This window comes from Bufo bufo, chromosome 6 (assembly GCF_905171765.1).
Source record: "Bufo bufo chromosome 6, aBufBuf1.1, whole genome shotgun sequence".
Taxonomy (NCBI): Eukaryota; Metazoa; Chordata; class Amphibia; order Anura; family Bufonidae; genus Bufo; species Bufo bufo.
The window spans coordinates 198,128,253-198,153,504 of NC_053394.1; the positions used below are offsets into that span (position 1 = coordinate 198,128,253).

General features: G+C 44.4%; 1 protein-coding gene across 1 annotated transcript in view; it reads right to left on the minus strand.

Annotated features, from left to right (window-relative positions):
- Positions 1-25,252, minus strand: part of DRGX (dorsal root ganglia homeobox) — a 321,676-nt gene that overhangs the window by 147,934 nt on the left and 148,490 nt on the right. Inside the window, exon 4 of the mRNA XM_040436173.1 lies at positions 23,246-23,418. Coding sequence (XP_040292107.1) covers positions 23,246-23,418 — 173 coding nt within the window. The remainder of the gene's footprint in view (positions 1-23,245; positions 23,419-25,252) is intronic.

Here is a 25,252-nt window from a genome sequence, read left to right on the forward strand (position 1 = left end):
CTGGGACTCCGATCGGTACTCTCCGCTGCCACCAATGATGGGGGGGGGGGGGGATTTTAATTAGGAGGGGGGAGAGGGGAGGCCGCACTGGTCACAATACTTGGAATCCGCACTGGCCGGGCCACCAATGAATATAGAGGGAGGGGGAGGCCGCACTGGTCATATTTAATACTGGGGAGGGAGGGAGGGAGGGGGAGGCCGCACTGGTTATATTTAATACTCGGAATCCGCACTGGCCACCGTTAAATATAGAGGGAGGGGGGCCGCACTGGTTACAATTAATACTGGGGAGGGAGGGGGGCCCGCACTGGCCACCAATAAGTTAAATACAGGAGGGGGGGGGTCTACCCCCTGCTGCCTGGCAGCATCTGCCAGGCAGCAGGGGGCAGTCATGTACACAGTTCTCAGTATATTCTAACTTGAAGCGTCCCCATCACCATGGGAATGCTTCTGTGTTTAGAATATACTGTCGGATCTGAGTTTTCCGAAGTGAAAAATCAGATCTGAATAAACAGTTATGCAAACGGATCCGTTCTGAACGGATGCAAGCGTTTGCATTTTAGGAGTGGATCCGTCTGATGAAACATCAGACGGACCCGCTCCGAACACTAGTGTGAAAGTAGCCTAATAGTTTGTAGGTGAAGGCCTGCTGGTAAGCTGACCCTGTAAAACAGTATGGTTGAGGGCCTGCTGGTGAGCTGACCCTCTAAAAGATTGTAGGTGAGGGCCTGCTTTTAATCTGACCCTCAAAAACATTATATGCGAGGGCCTGCTGGTGAGCTTACCCTCTAAAATATTACATGCGAGGGCTTGCATGTGAGCTGACCCGCTAAAAGATTGTAGGTGATGGCCTGCTGGTGAGCTGACCCTCTAAAACATTATATGCGAGGGCCTGCAGGTGAGCTGATCCTCTCAAAGATTGCAGGTGAGGGCCTGCTGGTAAGCTGAGCATTGAAAAAATTATGGGCGAGTGCCTGCTGCTTAGCTAACCATTGAAAAAATTATGGGCGAGGGCCTGCTGGTGAGCTGACACTCTGAAACATTATGGTTGAGGGCCTGCAGGTGAGCTTATCCTCAAAAACATTTATATGTGAGGGCCTGCTGGTGAGCTGACCCTCGAAAAGATTATAGGTGAGGGCCTGCTGGTGCGCTGACCATTAAAAAATTTATAGTCGAGTGCCTACTGCTTAGCTAACCATTGTATAAATTAAGGGCGAGGACCTGCTGGTGAGCTGACCCTGTAGAGCATTATAGTTGAGGGCCTGCTGGTGACCTGATCCTCAAAAACATAATATGCGAGGGCCTGCAGGTGCGCTGACCCTCTAAAATATTCTAGTCGAGGGTCTGCTGGTGAGCTGACCCTGTAAAACATTATTGTTGAGGGCCTGCTAGTGAGCTTACACATTATGATTGAGAGACTGCTGGTGAGCTGTCCCTCTAAAAGTCTGTATGCGAGGGCCTGCAGGTGAGCTGACCCTGTAAAAGTCTGTATGCGAGGGATTGCAGGTGAGCTGACCCTCTAAAAGATTGTAGGTGAGGGCCTGCAGGTGAGCCGACCCTCTAAAACATTATATACAAGGGCCTGCAGGTGAGCTGAGCCTCTAAAAGATTGTAGTTTAGGGCCTGCTGGTGAGCTGACTATTAAAAAAATGTATAGATGAGTGCCTGCTGCATAGCTAACCATTGAGAAAATTATGGGCGAAGGCCTGCTGGTGAGCTGACCCTGTAAAACATTATGTTTGAGGGCCTACTGGTGAGCTTACCCTCAAAAACATTATATGCGAGGGCCTGCTGGTGAGCTAACCCTCGAAAAGATTATAGGTGAGGGCCTGCTGGTGAACTGACCCTGTAAAACATTATGGTTGAGGGCCTGCTGAGCTGACCCTCAAAAACATATGCGAGGGCCTGCAGGTGAGCTGACCCTCTAAAAGATTGTAGGTGAGGGCCTACTGGTAGCTGACCCTCTAAAACATTACTTGCCAGGGCCTTTCCTGTTGAGCTGACCCTCTAAAAGATTGTAGGTGAGGGCCTGATGGTGAGCTGACCCTCTAAAACATTATATGCGAGGACTTGCAGGTGAGCTGACCCTTTAAAAGATTGTAGGTGAGAATCTGCTGGTGAGCTGACCCTCTAAAACATTACATGCGAGGGCCTGGAGGTGACCTGACCCTGTTATATATTGTAGGTTAGGGCCTTTTGGTGAGCTGAAATGGAAGAGGATCCTGATCAGTCTACAAATGCTTACAGTTTGCATGCAGATTCGGCAGGCAGTTCTGGTTACCGATCTGCTTGCCGGATCACTCTGCCGCAATTGTGAAAGTAGCCTTAATGTTATATATGCTTGAAAGTATGTCACACATACAGGTATTTGGGATGTGGAAACGTCACACAGGAGATATACCGCAGATAATGTCGCTGATATCAGCAACGGCTTATAAAAAATTACAGGGAATGTCACAGGTATTTGGGATGTGGAAAGGTTACACAGGAGTAATTCTGCAGATAATGTCGCTGATATCAGCATCGGCTATTATAAAATTACAGGGAATGTCACAGGTTTTTGGGATGTGGAAACGTTACACAGTAAAAATACCACAGATAATGTCGCTGATGTCACCAGCGGCTAATAAAAATTACAGGGAATGTCACAGGTATTTGGGATGTGGAAACGTTGCACAGGAGATGTACCCCAGGTAATGTCAGTGACACCGTCTATGGAAAAAGTACACTGGATGTCACATATATTTTTGGGATGCACACACGTTACACAGGACATGTAGCGCAGATAATGTCGCTGTCTGCAGCGGCCTATCTATTGCACGCTATTTAGTGCAGGATGCGCTAAAAATAGATATTGCTGCTGTAACGGATCTCCTGGCACCCCGACCGGGTACCTCCGTCGATGGATGCTCCTAGTGCTTCCCGAGGACTCCAAGCACACTTGACACCGTAAGCGCTGCAGACCCCACGAACCGCCGAAGCTTGGTTGAGGTCTCACCGTCTCCTACCCACCCTGGGCCTACGACAAGGCTCCAGGCTCCAGTGGGTGAACCTCTCCTAAATCCAGAGAGCAGGAACAGCTCTTACAAGAGCTAATAGTATAGCTAAAGGAGTATAGCAAATCTTCAGCGTATAGCAATCCCCAGTGTTGATCAGTTACCCAAACACCAGCCTCAACATGATGAAGGGTAAAACAAGAACTCTTTATTGAACACACAAGCATTGACTGATACACATTTTCCAACCAGGTTACCACCCACAGGGTTTTGTAAAAACAACCAATAAACACGTACAATACACTCAGACACTCCCACACAAAATCCTCCCCTCTGCCTGTGATACAATTACCTTACACAATGGGTTGATGTAATTGTATCACAGGCAGGAGAATACACAGTGTCTTCTGTCCTGGAGACAACCGAGGAGTAAGTCAATTATCTCTCAGGACAAAGGGAAATCGCCAATACACACGTGGAGACAATAGGATAGACATCACTACTCAAATATACAATGTCCCACCCTTTACAGTACACATAGACATTTAACATATCCCAAAATTGCACAAATTAGACCAGCTGTTGAAAAGTTAGTTAAAGTCCTTTGTGAACAAAGGAAGCCTGGCTGATGAGAGGGCCCATAATCCTGGGGCAAGAGGCTGGTAGCCAGGCTTCTCCACCACCTAGTGGCGAGGTTGGTTTAGTCACAATAGTCCTTAAAAGTTTTAGCAATTTAGCGCAGGTTGCGCTAAAAATATATATTGCTGCCACACACAACAATAGTCCTTAAAAGGACTTTTAGGTCTGTAAAGTTTTAGCAATTTAGCGCAGGTTGCGCTAAAAATATATATTGCTGCCACACACACAATAGTCCTTAAAAGGACTTTTGGGTCTGTAAAGTTTTAGCAATTTAGCGCAGGATGCGCTAAAAATATATATTGCTGCTGCCACACACAACAATAGTCCTTAAAAGGACTTTTGGGTCTCTGACAAGTTTTTCAACTTACAAAAAAATATATAAAATTCACTCCCTACACTATCTTTCCCTTCTTCAGCACAGCTCTAACTGACTAACACTGAGCCGGACACGTGTCATCGGGTGCGACGCATTCCAGCCAGCTAATCACTGTAATGCCAGTAACCAACATGGCTACGGCATTACAGTGAAGGGCAGTACTTACCTGCACGTTTATTGGCTGCGTAGCAGGCAACAAACATTCGGGGAGGAGACTCAAGCATTGCGCTCAAGCACATGCGGTATTCGGCCGAATACCGTCATGTGCCGAGCATTGAGATGCTCGAGCCGAACTGGTGTTCGGCCGAGCATGCTCGATCAACACTAATAGGGAACAAATAGGTGATAGGGACAGTGTAAGAAGATTATAGGGAGAGAATAGTAGATATACTGTATACAGTTGCAAGAAAAAGTATGTGAACCCTTTGGAATGATATGGATTTATGCACAAATTGGTCATAAAATGTGATCTGATCTTCATCTAAGTCACAACAATAGACAATCACAGTCTGCTTAAACTAATAACACACAAAGAATTAAATGTTACCATGCTTTTATTGAACACACCATGTAAACATTCACAATGCACGTGGAAAAAGTATGTGAACCCCTAGACTAATGACATCTCCAAGAGCTAATTGGAGTGAGGTGTCAGCCAACTCGAGTCCAATCAATGAGATGAGATTGGAGGTGTTGGTTACAGCTGCCCTGCCCTATAAAAAACACACACCAGTTCTGGGTTTGCTTTTCACAAGAAGCATTGCCTGATGTAAATGATGCCTCGCACAAAAGAGCTCTCAGAAGACCTACGATTAAGAATTGTTGACTTGCATAAAGCTGGAAAGAGTTATAAAAGTATCTCCTTGCTGTTAATCAGTCCACGGTAAGACAAATTGTCTATAAATGGAGAAAGTTCAGCACTGCTGCTACTCTCCCTAGGAGTGGCTGTCCTGTAAAGATGACTGCAAGAGCACAGTGCAGACTGCTCAATGAGGTGAAGAAGAATCCTAGAGTGTCAGCTAAAGACCTACAAAAGTCTCTGGCATATGCTAACATCCATGTTAGCGAATCTACGATACGTAAATCACTAAACAGGAATGGATTTCATGGGAGAATATCACAGAGGAAGCCACTGCTGTCCAAAAAAAAACAATGCTGCATGTTTACAGTTTGCACAAGAGCACCTGGATGTTCCACAGCAGTACTGGCAAAATATTCTGTGGACAGATAAAACCAAAAATGAGTTGTTTGGAAGAAACACACAACACTATATGTGGAGAAAAAGAGGCACAGCACACCAACATCAAAACCTCATCCCAACTGTGAAGTATGGTTGTGGGGGCATCATGGTTTGGGGCTGCTTTGCTGCGTCAGGGCCTGGATGGATTGCTATCATTAAAGGAAAAATGAATTCCCAAGTTTATCAAGACATTTTGCAGGAGAACTTAAGGCCATCTGTCCACCAGCTGAAGCTCAACAGAAGATGGATGTTGCAACAGGACAACAACCCAAAGCATAGAAGTAAATCAACAACAGAATGGCTTAAACAGAAGAAAATATGCCTTCTGGAGTGGCCCAGTCAGAGTCCTGACCTCAACCCGATTGAGATGCTCTGGAATGACCTCAAGAAATCGATTCACACCAGACATCCCAAGAATATTGCTGAACTGAAACAGTTCTGTAAAGAGGAATAGTCAAGAATGACTCCTGACCGTTATGCACATCTGATCTGCAACTACAATTGAAATGTTTGGTTGAAGTTATTGCTGCCAAAGGAGGTTCAACCAGTAATTAAATCCAAGGGTTCACATACTTTTTCCACCTGCACTGTGAATGTTTACATGGTGTGTTCAATAAAAACATGGTAACATTTAATTATTTGTGTGTTATTAATTTAAGCAGACTGTGATTGTCTATTGTTGTGACTTAGATGAAGATCAGATCACATTTTATGACCAATTTGTGCAGAAATCCATATCATTCCAAAGGGTTCACATACTTTTTCTTGCAACTGTATATGGGAATTTGAGGTATATTGAGGGGTATAATTGGGGAGAGGGAGTGAGAACTGTTCACTATCAGATGTATTTTCTGACTGTCAGTTTAGCTTCTGGCAACTTGTTCTACATCAAACATTGCTACAAAAAGCAGACTTAAAAAAAATTAAAAAAAAGTTCTTTCTACACTCCTATACACGGTACATTCTTGCAATCACTGAGCAATTGCCCCTTATTTTTTTTTTTCTAAAAACCAGTTTCTATTTACCATTTGTAATTGGGCATTTCAGGGCATTACAGTCATGTTACTGAATGCGTTGAACTTTGCGGCAAGATAATGGGTGGATACAGCAGCATTTTACATCACTAACACAATAATAATAATAATATTTAGTGTGTTTACCAAACCCGTATCTTCTCATTTATAGGCCTCATAATAAAATGTCTGTAAAATGGAAAAGTGTAAAATGAAATACTCGTCCCTCATTCTCCCAGAATCAGATAGAAGCACCATCCAGAAGTAGCAGTAATATACGGCATACATATTAGGACATCATCAGACATCATCCACAACTCCATCCTCCGTCAGGCAAAACTCCATCAGACCTCAGACAAAACTCCGTCCTCCCTCAGACAAAACTCCGTCCTCCCTCAGGGAAAACTCCGTCGTCCCTCAACCAAAACTCCGTCGTCCCTCAGCCAAAACTCTGTCGTCCCTCAGCCAAAACTCCGTCGTCCCTCAGCCAAAACTCCGTCGTCCCTCAGCCAAAACTCCGTCGTCCCTCAGCCAAAACTCCGTCGTCCCTCAGCCAAAACTCCGTCGTCCCTCAGCCAAAACTCCGTCGTCCCTCAGCCAAAACTCCGTCTGACATCAGCCAAAACTCCGTCAGACATCAGCCAAAACTCCGTCGTCCCTCAGCCAAAACTCCGTCGACATCAGCCAAAACTCCGTCAGACATCAGCCAAAACTCCGTCGTCCCTCAGCCAAAACTCTGTCAGACATCAGCCAAAACTCCGTCAGACATCAGCCAAAACTCCGTCAGACATCAGCCAAAACTCCGTCAGACATCAGCCAAAACTCCGTCAGACATCAGCCAAAACTCCGTCAGACATCAGACAAAACTTCGTCCTCCCTAACTCAAAATATGCCCTACTACACACACTCTTCACCTGACAGAGCTGCTAGCTGCTGGAGAGGCAAAGGACCTGTGATGATGTCATGACCATGTGACGAGTCACGTGTGTGGGAGGGGTCAGATGTGCACAGCAGCTGGTAGAGTGTACAGAACTGTAGCCATCAAATAGAGCTCTGTACTAGAGATGTGTGTGTAACCTGCATGTAGCAGTGTTGTGTATTGTGTAGCAGAGCTGTATGTGTAACCTGCATGTAGAAGAGCGGTGTACTGTGTAGCAGAGCTGTATGTGTAACCTGCATGTAGCAGAGCTGTGTACTGTGTAGCAGAGCTGTATGTGTAACCTGCATGTAGCAGTGCTGTGTACTGTGTAGCAGAGCTGTATGTGTAACTTGCATGTAGCAGAGCTGTGTACTGTGTAGCAGAGCTGTATGTGTACCCTGCATGTAGCAGAGCTGTGTACTGTGTAGCAGAGCTGTATTTGTAACCTGCATGTAGCAGAGCTGTATGTGTACCCTGGCTGTAGCAGAGCTGTGTACTGTGTAGCAGAGCTGTATGTGTAACCTGCATGAAGCAGTGCTGTGTACTGTGTAGCAGATCTGTATGTGTACCCTGCATGTAGCAGGGCTGTGTACTGTGTAGCAGAGCTGTATGTGTAACCTGCATGTAGCAGAGCTGTATGTGTAACCTGCATGTAGCAGAGCTGTGTACTATGTAGCAGAGCTGTATGTGTAACCTGCATGTAGCAGAGCTGTTTGTTTTACCTGCATGTAGCAGTGCTGTGTACTGTGTAGCAGAGCTGTATGTGTAACTTGCATGTAGCAGAGCTGTATGTGTAACCTGCATGTAGCAGTGCTGTGTACTGTGTAGCAGATCTGTATGTGTACCCTGCATGTAGCAGTGCTGTGTACTGTGTAGCAGAGCTGTATGTGTAACCTGCATGTAGCAAAGCTGTATGTTTAACCTGCATGTAGCAGTGCTGTGTACTGTGTAGTAGAGCTGTATGTGTAACCTGCATGTAGCAGAGCTGTATGTGTACCTTGGCTGTAGCAGAGCTGTGTACTGTGTAGCAGAGCTGTATGTGTACCCTGCATGTAGCAGAGCTGTGTACTGTGTAGCAGAGCTGTATTTGTAACCTGCATGTAGCAGAGCTGTAAGTGTAACCTGCATGTAGCACAGCTGTGTACTGTGTAGCAGAGCTGTATTTGTAACCTGCATGTAGCAGAGCTGGGTACTGTGTAGCAGAGCTGTATGTGTAACCTGCATGTAGCAGTGCTGTGTACTGTGTAGCAGAGCTGTATGTGTTACCTGCATGTAGCAGGGCTGTGTACTGTGTAGCAGAGCTGTATGTGTAACCTGCATGCAGCAGAGCTGTATGTGTAACCTGCATGTAGCAGAGCTGTATGTGTAACCTGCATGTAGCAGAGCTGTGTACTGTGTAGCAGAGCTGTATGTGTAACCTGCATGTAGCAGAGCTGTATGTGTAACCTGCATGTAGCAGTGCTGTGTACTGTGTAGCAGAGCTGTATGTGTAACCTGCATGTAGCAGTGCTGTGTATTGTGTAGCAGAGCTGTATGTGTAACCTGCATGTAGCAGAGCTGTATGTGTACCCTGGATGTAGCAGAGCTGTGTACTGTGTAGCAGAGCTGTATGTGTAACCTGCATGTAGCAGAGCTGTGTACTGTGTAGCTGAGCTGTATGTGTACCCTGCATGTAGCAGAGCTGTGTACTGTGTAGAAGAGCTGTATGTGTAAACTGCATGTAGCAGAGCTGTATGTGTAACCTGCATGTAGCATTGCTGTGTACTGTGTAGCAGAGCTGTATGTGTAACCTGCATGTAGCAGAGCTGTATGTGTAACCTGCATGTAGCAGAGCTGTGTACTGTGTAGCAGAGCTGTATGTGTAACCTGTATATAGCAGAGCAGTATGTCTAACCTGCATGTAGCAGAGCTGTGTACTGTGTAGCAGAGCTGTATGTGTAAACTGCATGTAGCAGAGCTGTATGTTTAACCTGCATGTAGCAGTGCTGTGTACTGTGTAGCAGAGCTGTATGTATAACCTGCATGTAGCAGTGCTGTATGTGTACCCTGGCTGTAGCAGAGCTGTGTACTGTGTAGCAGAGCTGTATGTATAACCTGCATGTAGCAGTGCTGTGTACTGTGTAGCAGTGCTGTATGTGTAACCTGCATGTAGCAGAGCTGTGTACTGTGTAGCAGAGCTGTATGTGTAACCTGCATGTAGCAGAGCTGTATGTGTAACCTGCATGTAGCAGGCTGTGTACTGTGTAGCAGAGCTGTATGTGTAACCTGCATGTAGTAGAGCTGTATGTGTAACCTGCATGTAGCAGTGCTGTGTACTGTGTAGCAGAGCTGTATGTGTAACCTGCATGTAGCAGAGCTGTATGTGTACCCTGGCTGTAGCAGTGCCGTGTACTGTGTAGCAGAGCTGTATGTGTAACCTGCATGTAGCAGTGCTGTGTACTGTGTAGCAGATCTGTATGTGTACCCTGCATGTAGCAGAGCTGTGTACTGTGTAACAGAGCTGTATGTGTAACCTGCATGTAGCAGAGCTGTATGTTTAACCTGCATGTAGCAGTGCTGTGTACTGTGTAGTAGAGCTGTATGTGTAACCTGCATGTAGCAGAGCTGTATGTGTACCCTGGCTGTAGCAGAGCTGTGTACTGTGTAGCAGAGCTGTATGTGTAACCTGCATGTAGCAGTGCTGTGTACTGTGTAGCAGATCTGTATGTGTACCCTGCATGTAGCAGAGCTGTGTACTGTGTAGCAGAGCTGTATGTGTAACCTGCATGCAGAAGAGCTGTGTACTGTGTATATAGAGCAGTGTGTCTAACCGCATGTAGCAGGGCTGTGTAACCTGGGAACTGTAAAAAAGTGTAAAAAAAAACATAAAAATTCAGATCACCCCCCTTTTCCCAAAATGAAAATAAAAGAACTAAAAAAATACACATCATGGGTTTCACAATGTGTATAAACACCCATTGTATAAAAATATATTCCCCATACGGCAAACAGCAAAACAGAAAAAAAAAAAGAGTCCAAATGTCCGATTCGCCGTTTTTGGTCGCTTCATTTGCTACAAAAATTTAAATAAAAAGTGATCAAAAAGTCTTAAACACCCAAGAATGGTATCAGTGAAAAGTTCAGATTGCCCCGCAAATAATGAGCCCTCACCCAGCTCCGTACACATAATTGCTAAAAAGTTATAGGGCTCAAAATATGGCGACAAAAAAAATAATCAGATTTTTATTTTATTTTTTTATCACTATTAAAACGCAAGAAAAACTATACATATAAGGTATCGCCGGATTCGATCTGACCTGTAGAATAAAAGTAAGTCAGTTTTATCGCACATCGAATGTCGTAAATAAAAATCCTGTAAAACTGTGGTGGAATTGCTTTTTTATTTTCAACAGGAAGAATCTGCAGTTTTACCATCTGAGAAAATAAAGAGCCTCATCCACAACTACCACAAAAGACTTCAAGCTGTCATTGATGTTAAAGGGGGCAATACATGGTATTAAGAACTGGGGTGTGTAAACTTCTGATCAGGGTCATTTGGGGAGTTTGTGTTGTGATTATGATTTATAAAGAGTAAACACAGTTGTTTGACATAAATGGCTTCAGCCGACCACTAACCATGAGCGAGAGACAAGTGTCCGTGTTATCATTCATATTCTCTGAACAATGGTTAAAGGGGTATTCCCATCATATTGATCACTGTTAAATCTGTTAATGATTTGACAGTGATCATTTTTCTAAATACATTTTATTACCCAATTCCCACCCTTTTTTAGAAAATAAGTCACCTCTTACCTGATGTTGTCTTTGGTCTCCCCTGGTTACGGCCACCTCCCCTGTTGAATCCCGCCGCGCAATGTCCTGAACACGCATGCCGCCACTCATGCGCCATGATGACTTCTTCCTGGCCAGTATAGTACAGAGCCGCGCACGCCGACTCTATACTATACAGGCCAGGAATAAGTCACCATGGCACATGCGCGGCGGCGTGCGCGTTCAGGACATTGAGCGCCCCGGCCGGGAGAAAATCTTCAGTCTTCTGCGCAAGCACGGCCCGGCCGGGAGAAGAATCCAGGAAGTGAACGTCGCGCTCAAGAAAGGCAAGTATAAAAAAGTGAAGATGAGAATACCCCTTTAAGAAATCATAAGTTCTGCAAGGGTATGTAAACTTATCAGCACAACTGTAAGTAGCTGTGTGATATAAATCTGTGGAATATGGGAAGCATAAGAGGATGTGCACCATAAATCCCATCTTTGTAAGGCCTCTTGCACATGGCCGCTGTGTGCCTGTGGTTGTATTGTGGACCACATACGGCGGTTCCGCAATACACAGGGCACCAGCCGTGTGCATCCCGCATCCGTGATGTCGACCCATTCACTTGAACGGAACGTAAACACGGATCGGATCCCCATAGAAGCACTACAGAGTGCTTCCGTGGTGTTTCTGGCCGTGCCTCCGCACAGCAAAAAAGTAGAACATGCTCACTGACCCATTCAAGTTGAATAAGTCTTGATCTGTCCCAGCCGCTGCACGCACGTTGCCCGTGCATTGGGGACTGCAAATTGCTGTCCCTAATGCACGGAATCGACCAACAACGTTTATGTGTAAGAGGCCTAACACTTGTGATCTAGTTTTGTGTGAAGCGGCATATATACATTCATGTTGCATGTATTTATTAATTAGGGCTACCAATTCTGAGTAACTCGGAGTGACAGGAGATTTCCAGAATCTGATTTATTTATTTTTTATTTTAACCCCTATAACTTTTTTGTAATTATGTTTACGGAGCTGGGTGGGGCTCATTTTTTGCAGGGCAATCTGAACTTTTCACTCATACCATTCTGGGGTGTTTAAGACTTTTTGATCACTTTTTATAAAAAAAAATTGTAGCAAATGAAGCGACCAAAAACGACGAATCGGACATTTGGACTCTTTTTTTTTCTGTTTTGCTGTTTGCCGTATGGGGAATATATTTTTATACAATGGGTGATTTTACACATTGCGACACCCATGATGTGTATTTTTTCAGTTCTTTTATTTTCATTTTGGGAAAAGGGGGGTGATCTAATTATTTTATTTTTTTTTACACTTTTTTATAGTTCCCAGGTTACACACACATCTCTGTAACACAGTACACAGCTCTGCTACATGCAGGTTACACACACATCTCTGTAACACAGTACACATCTCTGCTACACAGTACACAGCACTGCTACCTGCAGGTTACACATATAGCTCTACTACACAGTACACAGCTCTGCTACATGCAAGTTACACATACAACTCTGCTACACAGTAAACAGCAATGCTACATGCAGGTTACACATACAGCTCTGCTACACAGTACACAGCTCTGCTACATGCAGGTTACACATACAGCTCTGCTACATGCAGGTTACACATACAGCTCTCCTACATGCAGGTTACACATACAGCTCTGCTACACAGTACACAGCTCTGCTACATGCAGGGTACACATACAGATCTGCTACACAGTACACAGCACTGCTACATGCAGGTTACACATACAGCTCTGCTACACAGTACACAGCTCTGCTACATGCAGGTTACACATACAACTCTCCTACATGCAGGTTACACATACAGCTCTGCTACATGCAGGTTACACATACAGCTCTGCTACACAGTACACAGCTCTGCTACATGCAGGTTACACATACAGCTCTGCTACACAGTACACAGCTCTGCTACATTCAGGTTACACATACAGCTCTGCTACACAGTACACAGCTCTGCTACATGCAGGTTACACATACAACTCTCCTACATGCAGGTTACACATACAGCTCTGCTACACAGTACACAGCTCTGCTACATGCAGGTTACACATACAGCTCTGCTACACAGTACACAGCTCTGCTACATGCAGGTTACACATACAGCTCTGCTACATGCAGGTTACACATACAGCTCTGCTACACAGTACACAGCTCTGCTACATGCAGGATACACATACAGCTCTGCTACATGCAGGTTACACATACAGCTCTGCTACATGCAGGTTACACATACAGCTCTGCTACACAGTACACAGCCCTGCTACATGCAGGTTACACATACAGCTCTGCTTCAGCAGTACACAGCACTGCTACATGCAGGTTACACATACAGCTCTGCTACACAGTACACAGCTCTGCTACATGCAGGGTACACATACAGATCTGCTACACAGTACACAGCACTGCTACATGCAGGTTACACATACAGCTCTGCTACACAGTACACAGCTCTGCTACATGCAGGTTACACATACAACTCTCCTACATGCAGGTTACACATACAGCTCTGCTACATGCAGGTTACACATACAGCTCTGCTACACAGTACACAGCTCTGCTACATGCAGGTTACACATACAGCTCTGCTACACAGTACACAGCTCTGCTACATTCAGGTTACACATACAGCTCTGCTACACAGTACACAGCTCTGCTACATGCAGGTTACACCTACAACTCTCCTACATGCAGGTTACACATACAGCTCTGCTACACAGTACACAGCTCTGCTACATGCAGGTTACACATACAGCTCTGCTACACAGTACACAGCTCTGCTACATGCAGGTTACACATACAGCTCTGCTACATGCAGGTTACACATACAGCTCTGCTACACAGTACACAGCTCTGCTACATGCAGGTTACAAATACAGCTCTGCTACATGCAGGTTACACATACAGCTCTGCTACACAGTACACAGCACTGCTACATGCAGGTTACACATACAGCTCTGCTACATGCAGGTTACACATACAGCTCTGCTACACAGTACACAGCTCTGCTACATGCAGGATACACATACAGCTCTGCTACATGCAGGTTACACATACAGCTCTGCTACATGCAGGTTACACATACAGCTCTGCTACACAGTACACAGCCCTGCTACATGCAGGTTACACATACAGCTCTGCTTCAGCAGTACACAGCACTGCTACATGCAGGTTACACATACAGCTCTGCTACACAGTACACAGCTCTGCTACATGCAGGTTACACATACAGCTCTGCTACATGCAGGTTACAAATACAGCTCTGCTACACAGTACACAGCTGTGCTACATGCAGGTTACACATACAGCTCTGCTACATGCAGGTTACAAATACAGCTCTGCTACACAGTACACAGCTCTGCTACATGCAGGGTACACATACAGCTCTGCTACACAGTACACAGCTCTGCTACATACAAGTTACACATACAGCTCTGCTACACAGTACACAGCACTGCTACATGCAGGTTACACATACAGCTCTGCTACACAGTACACATCTCTGCTACATGCAGTTTACACATACAGCTCTGCTACACAGTACACCGCTCTGCGACACAGTACACCGCTCTGCGACATGCAGGTTACACATACAGCCCTGAGGGACGAGGGACGACGGAGTTTTGGCTGAGGGACGACGGAGTTTTGGATGAGGGACGACGGAGTTTTGGATGAGGGACGACGGAGTTTTGGATGAGGGACGATGGAGTTTTGGCTGATGTCTGATGGAGTTTTGGCTGATGTCTGAGGGACGACAGAGTTTTGGCTGATGTCTGATGGAGTTTTGGCTGATGTCTGACGGAGTTTTGGCTGATGTCTGACGGAGTTTTGGCTGATGTCTGACGGAGTTTTGGCTGATGTCTGATGGAGTTTTGGCTGATGTCTGATGGAGTTTTGGCTGATGTCTGAGGGAGGACGGAGTTTTGTCTGAGGTCTGATGGAGTTTTGCCTGACGGAGGATGGAGTTGTGGATGATGTCTGATGATGTCCTAATATGTATGCCGTAGTAATAGTATTAGTAGGCCACAGTTCTCCCTGGCTTTATTATTTTTCACATTATTATTGAGAGCAAAGAGGATGAGGTTGTGGACTGGATGGCTTACTCTTCCTCTCAGTCACAACAGGATATGGAGGCCACTTCTGAGTCTGACACTGTGCCTCGGCAGGGGTCAAAGCATTCCCCCTGATCCTCCTCCTTGGAAGTCCAGAGAAGCCTTTCAGTTGCATCCTCTCACTGCCCCCTCCTAGTGTAGTGCTTTCTTTTCTCCTAAGAAGAGGTAACAAAATCTTACCATGGACTACTGAAGATAGTTAAAAAAGTCTCCTTGTTATGGAGTTGCGTGAGAACAGTAGGTGTTTAGACTGCAATGAGGTGGAGATTCAGAGGTGGTGGGATACCCCATGCATTGCTGTATTGGTAGTGGTAGTATTGGCTAACGTGGCATTCAGGACAAATACAGAGCAGGGAATTGAGAAGGGGGTTAAGGAGCTCACAATGACCTATTACAGTCTAAAAAAAAAGTGGCAGGAAGGGTGAGGACTATGACAATGATTGTGTTTTGGACAAGACCTGGGAGCTGGATCATGGTGCTGAGGAGGAGGTAACATCAATGGCAGAAGAAGCAGTTAAGAGCAGAGGAAACGTATGGCCGCAACTTCCCCAAGAACTGCCAGGGCCAGATGTGCTTTCGGGAATTGGTAATGCCACTGATGCTGTCAGCGCAGGCTCAAAACATCCAGATCTAAGCCAAGCTCAACTGCCATTAGCGAGTCCATCAGCTGCCATGGCGTGCAAGTATTTCCCTTCTGGCAGTTTTTCCTCACAGTTTGAAAAGAGAAAAGCATTACCGTGTGCAAGATCTTCAGGATTAAAATAAGCTGTGGAAGTTCCAATGCAAACTGCAGCACATGAAGCAGCATCACCAACTACTGTGGGAAAACAGACTTAGCCATCAGCCAAAAAGATTGTCTTCCTTCTCTTGGTCTCCTTTGCGGCAGCCAGGCCACAACCACATGCAGTACCGTGTCCTTGTCATCCTCATCATCCCTTACTGCTTCTCCTGCTGAGACTACTACTTCTATTTCACTCCGTTGTCAGCCATAAATAACAGGAAACAACTTTACACACCTAGCAATCTGCTGGTGCACAGGCTTAAAGCGAACCTTTCACCTGGATTTCACTTAATAAACTATCAAACGTACCTTATAGATCAGGCATGCTCAACTTGCGGCCCTCCAGCTGTTGTAAAACTACAACTCCCACAATGCCCTGCTGTAGGCTGATAGCTGTAGGCTGTTCGGCATGCTGGGAGTTGTAGTTTTTCAACAGCTGGAGGGCCGCAGGTTGAGCATGCCTGTTATAGATCATCCTCATTGTGTTAGCACACGGTCTTGTCCCGCTTTTCTGTCATGTATATGCATGGAAAAATCGCTTTATAAAGTACTCTTCTCCAGCTCCACAAGTCACGGTAGAAGTCAAGGGGGTAGCCCTTCCCTCACTCCAGGCTGTAACTCCCCTGCGCTAACACCGCCTCTATGCAGTCTAATTGACACCCGGCTCAGTCGCCGGGACCGCGCTTGTACAGGCGGCGCATGCGCCGTCTGACTCAAGCGCGATCCTGTAACTGAATCGCGCGTGAGCAAGAGAAGACAGGCAGGCATCGGGGACGGCGCATGCGCGATTCAGTTACAGGATCGCGCTTGAGTCCGACGGCGCATGCGCCGCCTGTACAAGCGCGGTCCCGGCGACTGAGCCGGGTGTCAATTAGACTGCATAGAGGCGGGGTTAGGGCAGGGGAGTTACAGCCTGGAGTGAGGGAAGGGCTACCCCTTCTACAAGGACTTGTGGAGCTGGAGAAGAGTACTTTATAAAGCGATTGTTCTATGCATATACATGACAGAAAAGCGGGACAAGACCGTGTGCTAACACAATGAGGATGATCTATAAGGTACTTTTGATAGTTTATTAAGTGAAATCCAGGTGAAAGGTTCGCTTTAACTCCCACCTGGCCAAGTTGCTGATGATGGAATCTTTAGTGTACAACTTAGTAGTGTTTACTACCTTTAGAGAGCTGATGGTGCACACTCATCTTCACTGGAAGATACCTAGCCAGCATTTTTTCTCCCAAAAAAAACACATTCCTTTTTTGTAAGTAGGAATGGCTGAGAATGGGGCCCGTTCTTTGCAATTTTCACTGTGCAGCAAGGTGCACATCACAGTGGATACCTGGAGCATCTATTACAGACAGTACATGTCTTTCACAGCCAACTTAGTCAATGCTTTTCATGGTGAGGCAGTTCTGCAGCAACAAGGCCAGGTCCCATTGACACCTCTACATTTGTCTCATTTTGGTTTCCACACCAGCCACGTATCCGCCTCCTTCACCTCCACCTCCATGAACATCCTGCCATACCTACCAGCAGCAAGACATAGCATCACTACCTCCCCTCATATCAAATGTGTAAAGTGAAGTGTTGCCATCTGAAGACAAACCTGATCTGCCAGGGCAAAAGTAGCTAGACAGCCGATCATTTGTAAAACTGCATCAAGCAACAAACATCCCGTTGGCTGTCTTTCTGCAAACTCCAACTGGGCAAGGTGGTCAGCAACAATGGCTATAACCTCATGGGGAAAATGTTGAGATCCCAAGAATCTCATTTGGAGGGATCTACATGGGATTATGATTATCCCATAGGTTGCTTAGGGCATTTTGGCAGGAGTTTTTCCCGCCAAAATCAGGATAAAGAAGGCTAATTTTAGTATGGTTGCTGGGTTGGGGGGCAGATTACAGGGATTGGTTGGTTGGGATGTCCTATAGTGAGATTGTTGCTGAGTCTGGGAAGTTTATGGTACCCAGCAACAGTTAGGGCATTGGTGGATAGGTTTGGGGTGGTGTTAGAAATGTGTATATTATGCGGTGGTCGCCAGCATTAGGCTGTCTGCCAAGCCGCATCTTTGGTTCAGCTGCCCCTCCTGCCCTCCCCAATGTTTTGTCCTGTCACGGACGCTGTAAAATGAATGCTGTAGCAAAACAGATCTCTTTATCAGTGTACAAGCACCTCATAAACTATACATTGAAAAAAGACATCTTAAAAACAATAGGTGGAAAACATGACAAGCATGATTCAGTGCAATTAGTGCAAATGATACATATACAAAAAATAGTACAGAGAAAAGCTGAGCATACACATTAGATGTTTAGGCCTCCCATCTCTCAACAAACGATTGACATCAGGGGAAATAAGGATTGGACACATTGGGACATACTTACTATGGTGTCTACACCTGTCTTCATGAGTAAAAAGCCTGTTTCCGACTGTCTTATTTTTTATTTTGAGTTTTAAGACTAAGGGTGGGTTCACCCTAGCATTAGGGATTCCGTTATGGCTTTCCGTTATAACAGGGTTATAACGGAACATAATGGAATCCATAGGATGGAATGCAAAACAGAAGCCTTTAAGAGGCATTCCGTTTTGCTCCGTCCTAATAGAAGTCTATGGGAAAACATAACGGATCTGTCTGGGTCCCATTATGCAAGACGGAAAACAAAGTCCTGTCGACAGGACTTTGTTTTCCGTCTTGCATAACGGGAACCAGACGGATCCGTTTTGATTCCCATAGACTTCTATTAGGACGGAGAGCAAACGGAACGCCTTTTAAAGGCGTCTGTTTTGCATTCCGTCATAATGCAAGTCTATGGGCAGCAAAACGGATCCTCCCTTCCGTCTTATGGATTCCGTTATGTTCCGTTATAACCCTGTTATAACGGAAAGCCATAACGAAATCCCTAACGCTAGTGTGAACCCACCCTAATTCAGAATTTTTAAAACTTTTGAGCCTATTTTCTGACCTATTTATGTAGGTGTGCCTTATTTTGAACCTGATTTTGGGGTTAAGACAGTCTAATTTCTACTCCACTCCATGGCTGGCATACTTTTCTGCCTCTGTTTTGAGTGGTGAGTTGCACCACATTTTGCCTACTTTCATGGAGACATGCAACTAATTAAAATTTCCTAATTAGACCAGTTTTAGTGAATATGAACATGTCTTACAAGAAAACACCACTAGATGTCGTTAAACCAAAAAAGAAAAGCCTGGGATAATAAATGAGGCTCAAATTGAAAACTGTCATTGTCAATATGCCTGTTTTGTTTTACTCCCAAAAAAGGCGAGCTTCATAAATGTGCCCTATTAGGTTCAAATGTGTGATCCTTTAGTTAGCAGGCAGATAAGCCACTGCCAGAGAAGTCTAGTAGTAACTTACTCCCCTCTCCATTCACTACATATGCATGCTCAGTCTAGCTAAACATGCAGTATTCAAAACCTGAATATACTTGTATTGCACAAAATTCAGTGTATGCTGACAGAATATGTGTTAGATATCATAAATGTGATTGTACCAATTACACTAAGTAAGAGAGCTGTGTAAGCACCTCTAAACAGTTTTGAATCACACTAGTAAACATCACAAAAACCCACGTATACCAACCCCAGTGAGACATGTCTGTAGGTGGCCTGAAACATTGCACACCTCATGCGCTGATGAGAGCTTCACAATGTACTTCCTTTGGCCGCTTTCACAAATGTGTATTGAAATCCATCCGTACTCTAACGCACTTAATGAGAACCTGAACCTCATGAAATGCAGTACAATCTGCAGGCAGCATGTCATAGAGCCGGAGAAGCTGAGCAGATTGATATATAGTTTTGTGAGAAAAAGTCAGTAAAACCTGTCATTTATACATGTAAACATCTGCTTTTTCTATACTTAAAGGGGATCTGCAGCCAGTACATATTGATGACGTATCCTCAGGTTAGGTTATCAATATCTGATTGTGGGGTCCTACTCCCGGCACCCTCACAGATCACCTGTTTGAAGAAGAGGCGGCACTCGTACTAGCACATCTTTCATTTAAGATTAAGCTGTGCATCCTTTCGGAAGTCTCGGCTCCACAGTGTAATTACATGTACTCGCTCTGTTCAATTGAATGGGATGAGCACTTGTAATTACACTGCGCCACTGCTGTAAGTGAGACGGCGCCCAGTGTAATCTTAAAGAGGAAGTAGTGCTCATACAAGTGCTGCCTCCTTTTCAAACAGCTGATCAGCAAGTGTTCCAGGAGTCTTGTAAAACAACAACAAGGCCTTGAATTTCATCTAGGCCTTTTAGCATGGGTAGTCCTTTGTTTGAGTAGGTCGCCAATGGAAGCAACCATGAATGAGCCATGTATGTGTAAATCCCGACAATGGCTTCCTAATTGAGGCCAGGTTATCTGAAATTGTCATGCTTTTCATCGAATATACCTCAGAACAAAAATAAATCATGGCACATCCTTACTGTGCACTCTGTGCCAGGTGCACCCTGCCCTGTATAGAAACTTAGAAACTATAGATCTTTATGGCAACAGGTAGTGAAGGAATCAAACATTAGATGGAAACCTTATCAGCATAAAATATTTTTTATGAAATCTAGGATTCCATTTTCCTCTGGTGTTTTTGTATGTTGCTCCCTAAAGACACTGGTCTATATGCTAATAAGAAGCAGGGATCAGGAGCACTCACATGAACAGAAATAGTGTAAGAGATGTAGTCGCCCAAGGATGAATCCCTTATGACCATGTGTTAAATGCTGCCCGCAGAGAACAGATTCAAGAGACAAAGAAAAAAACATTAGAATTATAAAAATAAAATAAAAATGTTACACAGTGGGTGTGGAACCACTGTGTCAACCAGATTTGGCTTGGGGATACTCTGAAGGGTTTTATGCTGGCAGTCCCCTGGTTATCACCCTTTAGCACACGGGGGGACCACTAAGCTGCTACCTCCTGGTGTAGTCTCTCTTTGGTTGACAGCTGACCCACGGGCGTCAAGAGAGCACTGAGGTTATGAGCCAAGACCATAGTCATCAACAGGACAAGGTCAGGGGAGGAACAGTAAGTGCATTCCGATAAACAGTCCTAGATCAAGGGGGGCAGCTCAAAGTTAGTAGAGAGATTGGGTAAAGCTCAGATCAGGCAGAGAAGGGTCGAATCCTGGAAACAGTCCGAAGTCAGTGCAAGGGCAGACAAACGTATAAGAGCACATATTTACAAGAACCTTGAAGACTGGAACCTATTGATTAGGAACTTTCTCACAGGGGAAGGTGTCTAAAGTACCTCAAGGTGTCTAGCCATTGGCTGTTAAAGATTAGGGTGCACATGCTGGCAGAGGAGAGGACACAGCCTCCATGGAAGGACACAAGGACAGAAGAGAGAGGAGCAGGACTGTGCTGCCAGAACCTGGCACACAGGGGCAGGGAAGCAGAGCAGCAGTAGCTGAGGGCTGCCGCTGTAACAAAACCTACTATAAATGATAGTTATCTGCTAAGGAATACAATAGCATAGCAATTATCTGTTACAGTTTTCTGGAAAAATCCATTAAAGACATACAGTAATTGGCTAGGTTCTTAAATACAGACAAATAAAGACAAAAGTACAAAAAAGATTATTTAGTTTTTTTCTTACACTTTCCTCTCTGTTTATGAAACTTTACAAACATGTACACTTTTGCAATGAATATGCAAGTACAATGAAACCTCCCTATGGCTCTAGAGAGAGAAGTCCCAGGCTAGGTTGTCTCCTTCTCTTATTTTAATGGGTAATAAGATCTTGTGCAGGGGACCCTTCTCCATAGGCCTACATACCTTGGTGTCTGAAATTAACCCAGTGATCATGAAACAGAGACTGGTAGTGATGGTAAACAAAAAACTACCAAGACCTTCAGTCACTTCCCAGCATGTATTTTCACCTTTGTAGTCTTATCATAACGTAGTCCAAAACACAGGTGGCAGGGATATGACATGTTCTCTAAGTTCGACTAACTAAGAAGAGATATCCACCAGAAAGGGTAGTGTACGATACTTGTCAGGCGTGCTTTTAACTTTATATAATAAATTAGGGTGGGGTCACACTAGCATTAGGGATTCTGTTATGGCTTTCCTTTATAACATGGTTATAACGGAAAATAACGGAATGCCCAGACAGAATGCAAAACGGAAGCCTTTAAAAGGCATTCCGTTTGCTTTCCGTCCTAATAGAAGTCTATGGGAAAGCAAAACGGATCCGTCTGTGTTCCGTTATGCAAGATGGAAAACAAAGTCCTGTCGACAGGACTTTGTTTTCCGTCTTGCATAACGGGACCCAGACGGTTCCATTTTGAATCCCATAGACTTCTATTAGGACGCAAAGCAAACAGAATGCCTTTTAAAGGCTTCTGTTTTGCATTCTGTCTTAATACAAGTCTATGGGCAGAAGAACGGTTCCGTCCTTCCGTCTTATGGATTTCGTTATTTTCCGTTATAACCATGTTATAACGGAAAGCCATAACGGAATCCCTAACGCTAGTGTGAACCCACCCTAACTTTGTACTTCTGATATATGAATCCAAGTTAATATATTGTGGACAAAATACTTTCAGCATGTAGAATATATTGTTATAATATAATGGCTAATATGGCAATCATGCATGGCCATTCAACCATATACTATACACCCATATTGGCACCAGGGACAATTTTTGTGACTTTTTTGCTGCATTTTTGTGTGTGCATGGATTTTTTTTTTTAATTAACTACGGGAAGGTGTATTTTACTATCATTTATAAAGAATGACAAAAAAACTACACTACCCTAAAAAGGAGAGATGCAATTATGTGCTGCAAAAGTTGTAATGTAATAATATTTTCCTGACAGAAATTTAGGTGCTGTACTTTTTGACTTCCCAGCATCCAGAGCAATAGAAGCCATAGCTTTTTATATTTTAAAATCAATATAGCAGAAAAATAATAAAAAATTAAAACCTAATCTGTTTTATTTTCAGCATCAGTTGCATTCAATTTGCATGTTTGCTTTATTGTATGAGTTGTTACGGTTACGGTACTGCTTTGTGATCGGGTGCACAGCTAAAAGTCCTCTCCCCCCCCCCCCATTCAACTTCTCTGTGAGGCTGTGTCTGTGTCCCTGGTGGTCTAGGGCAGTAACATGTCACCAAGTGACATGTGTTCCAGTAGTGACCTTCTGATTGGGAACACATAACTGCTGAGGCAAATTATTGGCAACAGCGGTGCACATCACACCATTTGGAATTTTAATCACCACAGACTAAAAAAGCTGGACAGACCGGTCCCTGGGTAGAATGAAGTGATGTGGAACAAGCGAGTTCCATTTTTATGTTAGATACAGCACTGTTAGGTTGAAGCTGGACAACTCGTAAGTATTTTTATATCCTTACCTCTGCTGTGCATCCAAGTTTTCCTTTTTGCCCCTTGCAGAATCACCTGAAGGAGGTGAACTAAGGTTTCTGGTGGGAGAGGTAACTTCAGCAGTACCTTCCTTTGAACCATCTTGTTCGAAACTACCCCTCTCAGTTTTTCTCCACTTTGCCCTTCGATTCTGAAACCATACCTAAAATATAAAGGAGATGCCAATGTAACAATTGTGGAGATCATGATTCAGTAATGGTAATAATAAAGGGCATAATACATGTGATTTTACACTCACAGTAGTTAGGCTGAGTGCACATATATCACTTGTTCCCGGCCTATTGTTGTAGGCCGGGAGCTAGACATAACTGATATATGTATGAGTGTGAGTGTGTATATATATATATATATATATATATATATATATATATATATATATAGATATATGTCAAACATTATAAGTAATATCATAGATGTATGCGAACAATCCCACAGAAAACTATGGGGTCAGGTTTGGATTAGGTTCCCTTCCAGCGTCCAACTGAGTCGGATCGCCGAATATATGTGAAGCGGTCACTAGAGTTTAATATTTGGAATTTTAGCCCATTCATTACAATGAAAACTATAGCCAGTTATACTTTGCAAACTGAGTTCGGTCCGAACTTTGCTGTTTGTTTCGAATGGCAGACGAACCCGAATCTTTCCAGGTTAGTTTAAGACAAATCCACTAAAACAGCGTGTCGTGCCATTTTAGTGCACATGTCGGCAGAAAAAAAGAGGAAGTGGGGGGAGGGCTTGCCCTGATTGGCTCCCAGGCTGACAGACAGCCTGGATGAGCAAATCAGTGCTGCAGCAGGCAGGGAGGTGCCCTAGCAGAATGAGCAGAGCACCATTTTGTGCTAGGCTGTGAAAGAGGGTGGTTATGTGATCTTAGGGAGTTAGGGACAATAAAAAAATCAATCAGGGACAGTCAGAAATCAATCAAGCTTATTGCCAGGGAAGGAAAAGGCTAGGATTCAAAAGAATTTTGTGTGTTGTGTACAATAGAGAGAAGCAAGGTAGCTGACAGACAGGGAGAGAGGAGACAGGGCCTGTGGCTGACTGTGTCTGCTATCAGGAGCAGCTACTTGCAAGCAAATACTTTCATTTGTTTTTCCCCATTTTCACTGAAATCTTATTTTTTTAAGCATATGTATATATATATATATATATATATATATATATATATATATATATTGTGAGGATTTGCTCTGGTAGGCAGGGTAAGCAGATGCAGTACAGAGGCAAAACAGGTTTCGTAAATCAAAATGTCAGTGTTTATTCACACAAAAGGAAAAAGAAAAACAACTCATAACAGTCTTGGTGTTAATTAACACAACGAAAAGTCCATATAATAGACACGTCACCTTGCTAGCTGTTCTATCCCCGGCAGTCCACAGCAGTATGCTGTTTCCCAGCATACAGCCCTCACGCGGTTCTGAACCTTCCACCACAGCACCATGCTTCAGATCCCAAGACAGAGACTCAGATTCTGAGCCCAGCTACCTATTTAACAGCCAGGTGCTTCCAAAACCCGGACCGGCACTTAAACTCCGATCTGGTATTTGATCTCACCTGGCTGGAAATTAGCCCAGCCGCCCATGTTGGGAGGAAAATTCCTGCTTTCCCAAACAACACCCCTTGCTATGTCACTATATATATACACTCACCTAAAGAATTATTAGGAACACCTGTTCTATTTCTCATTAATGCAATTATCTAGTCAACCAATCACATGGCAGTTGCTTCAATGCATTTAGGGGTATGTTCCTGGTCAAGACAATCTCCTGAACTCCAAACTGAATGTCAGAATGGGAAAGAAAGGTGATTTAAGAAATTTTGAGCGTGGCATGGTTGTTGGTGCCAGACGGGCCGGTCTGAGTATTTCACAATCTGCTCAGTTACTGGGATTTTCACGCACAACCATTTCTAGGGTTTTCAAAGAATGGTGTGAAAAGGGAAAAACATCCAATATGCGGCAGTCCTGTGGGCAAAAA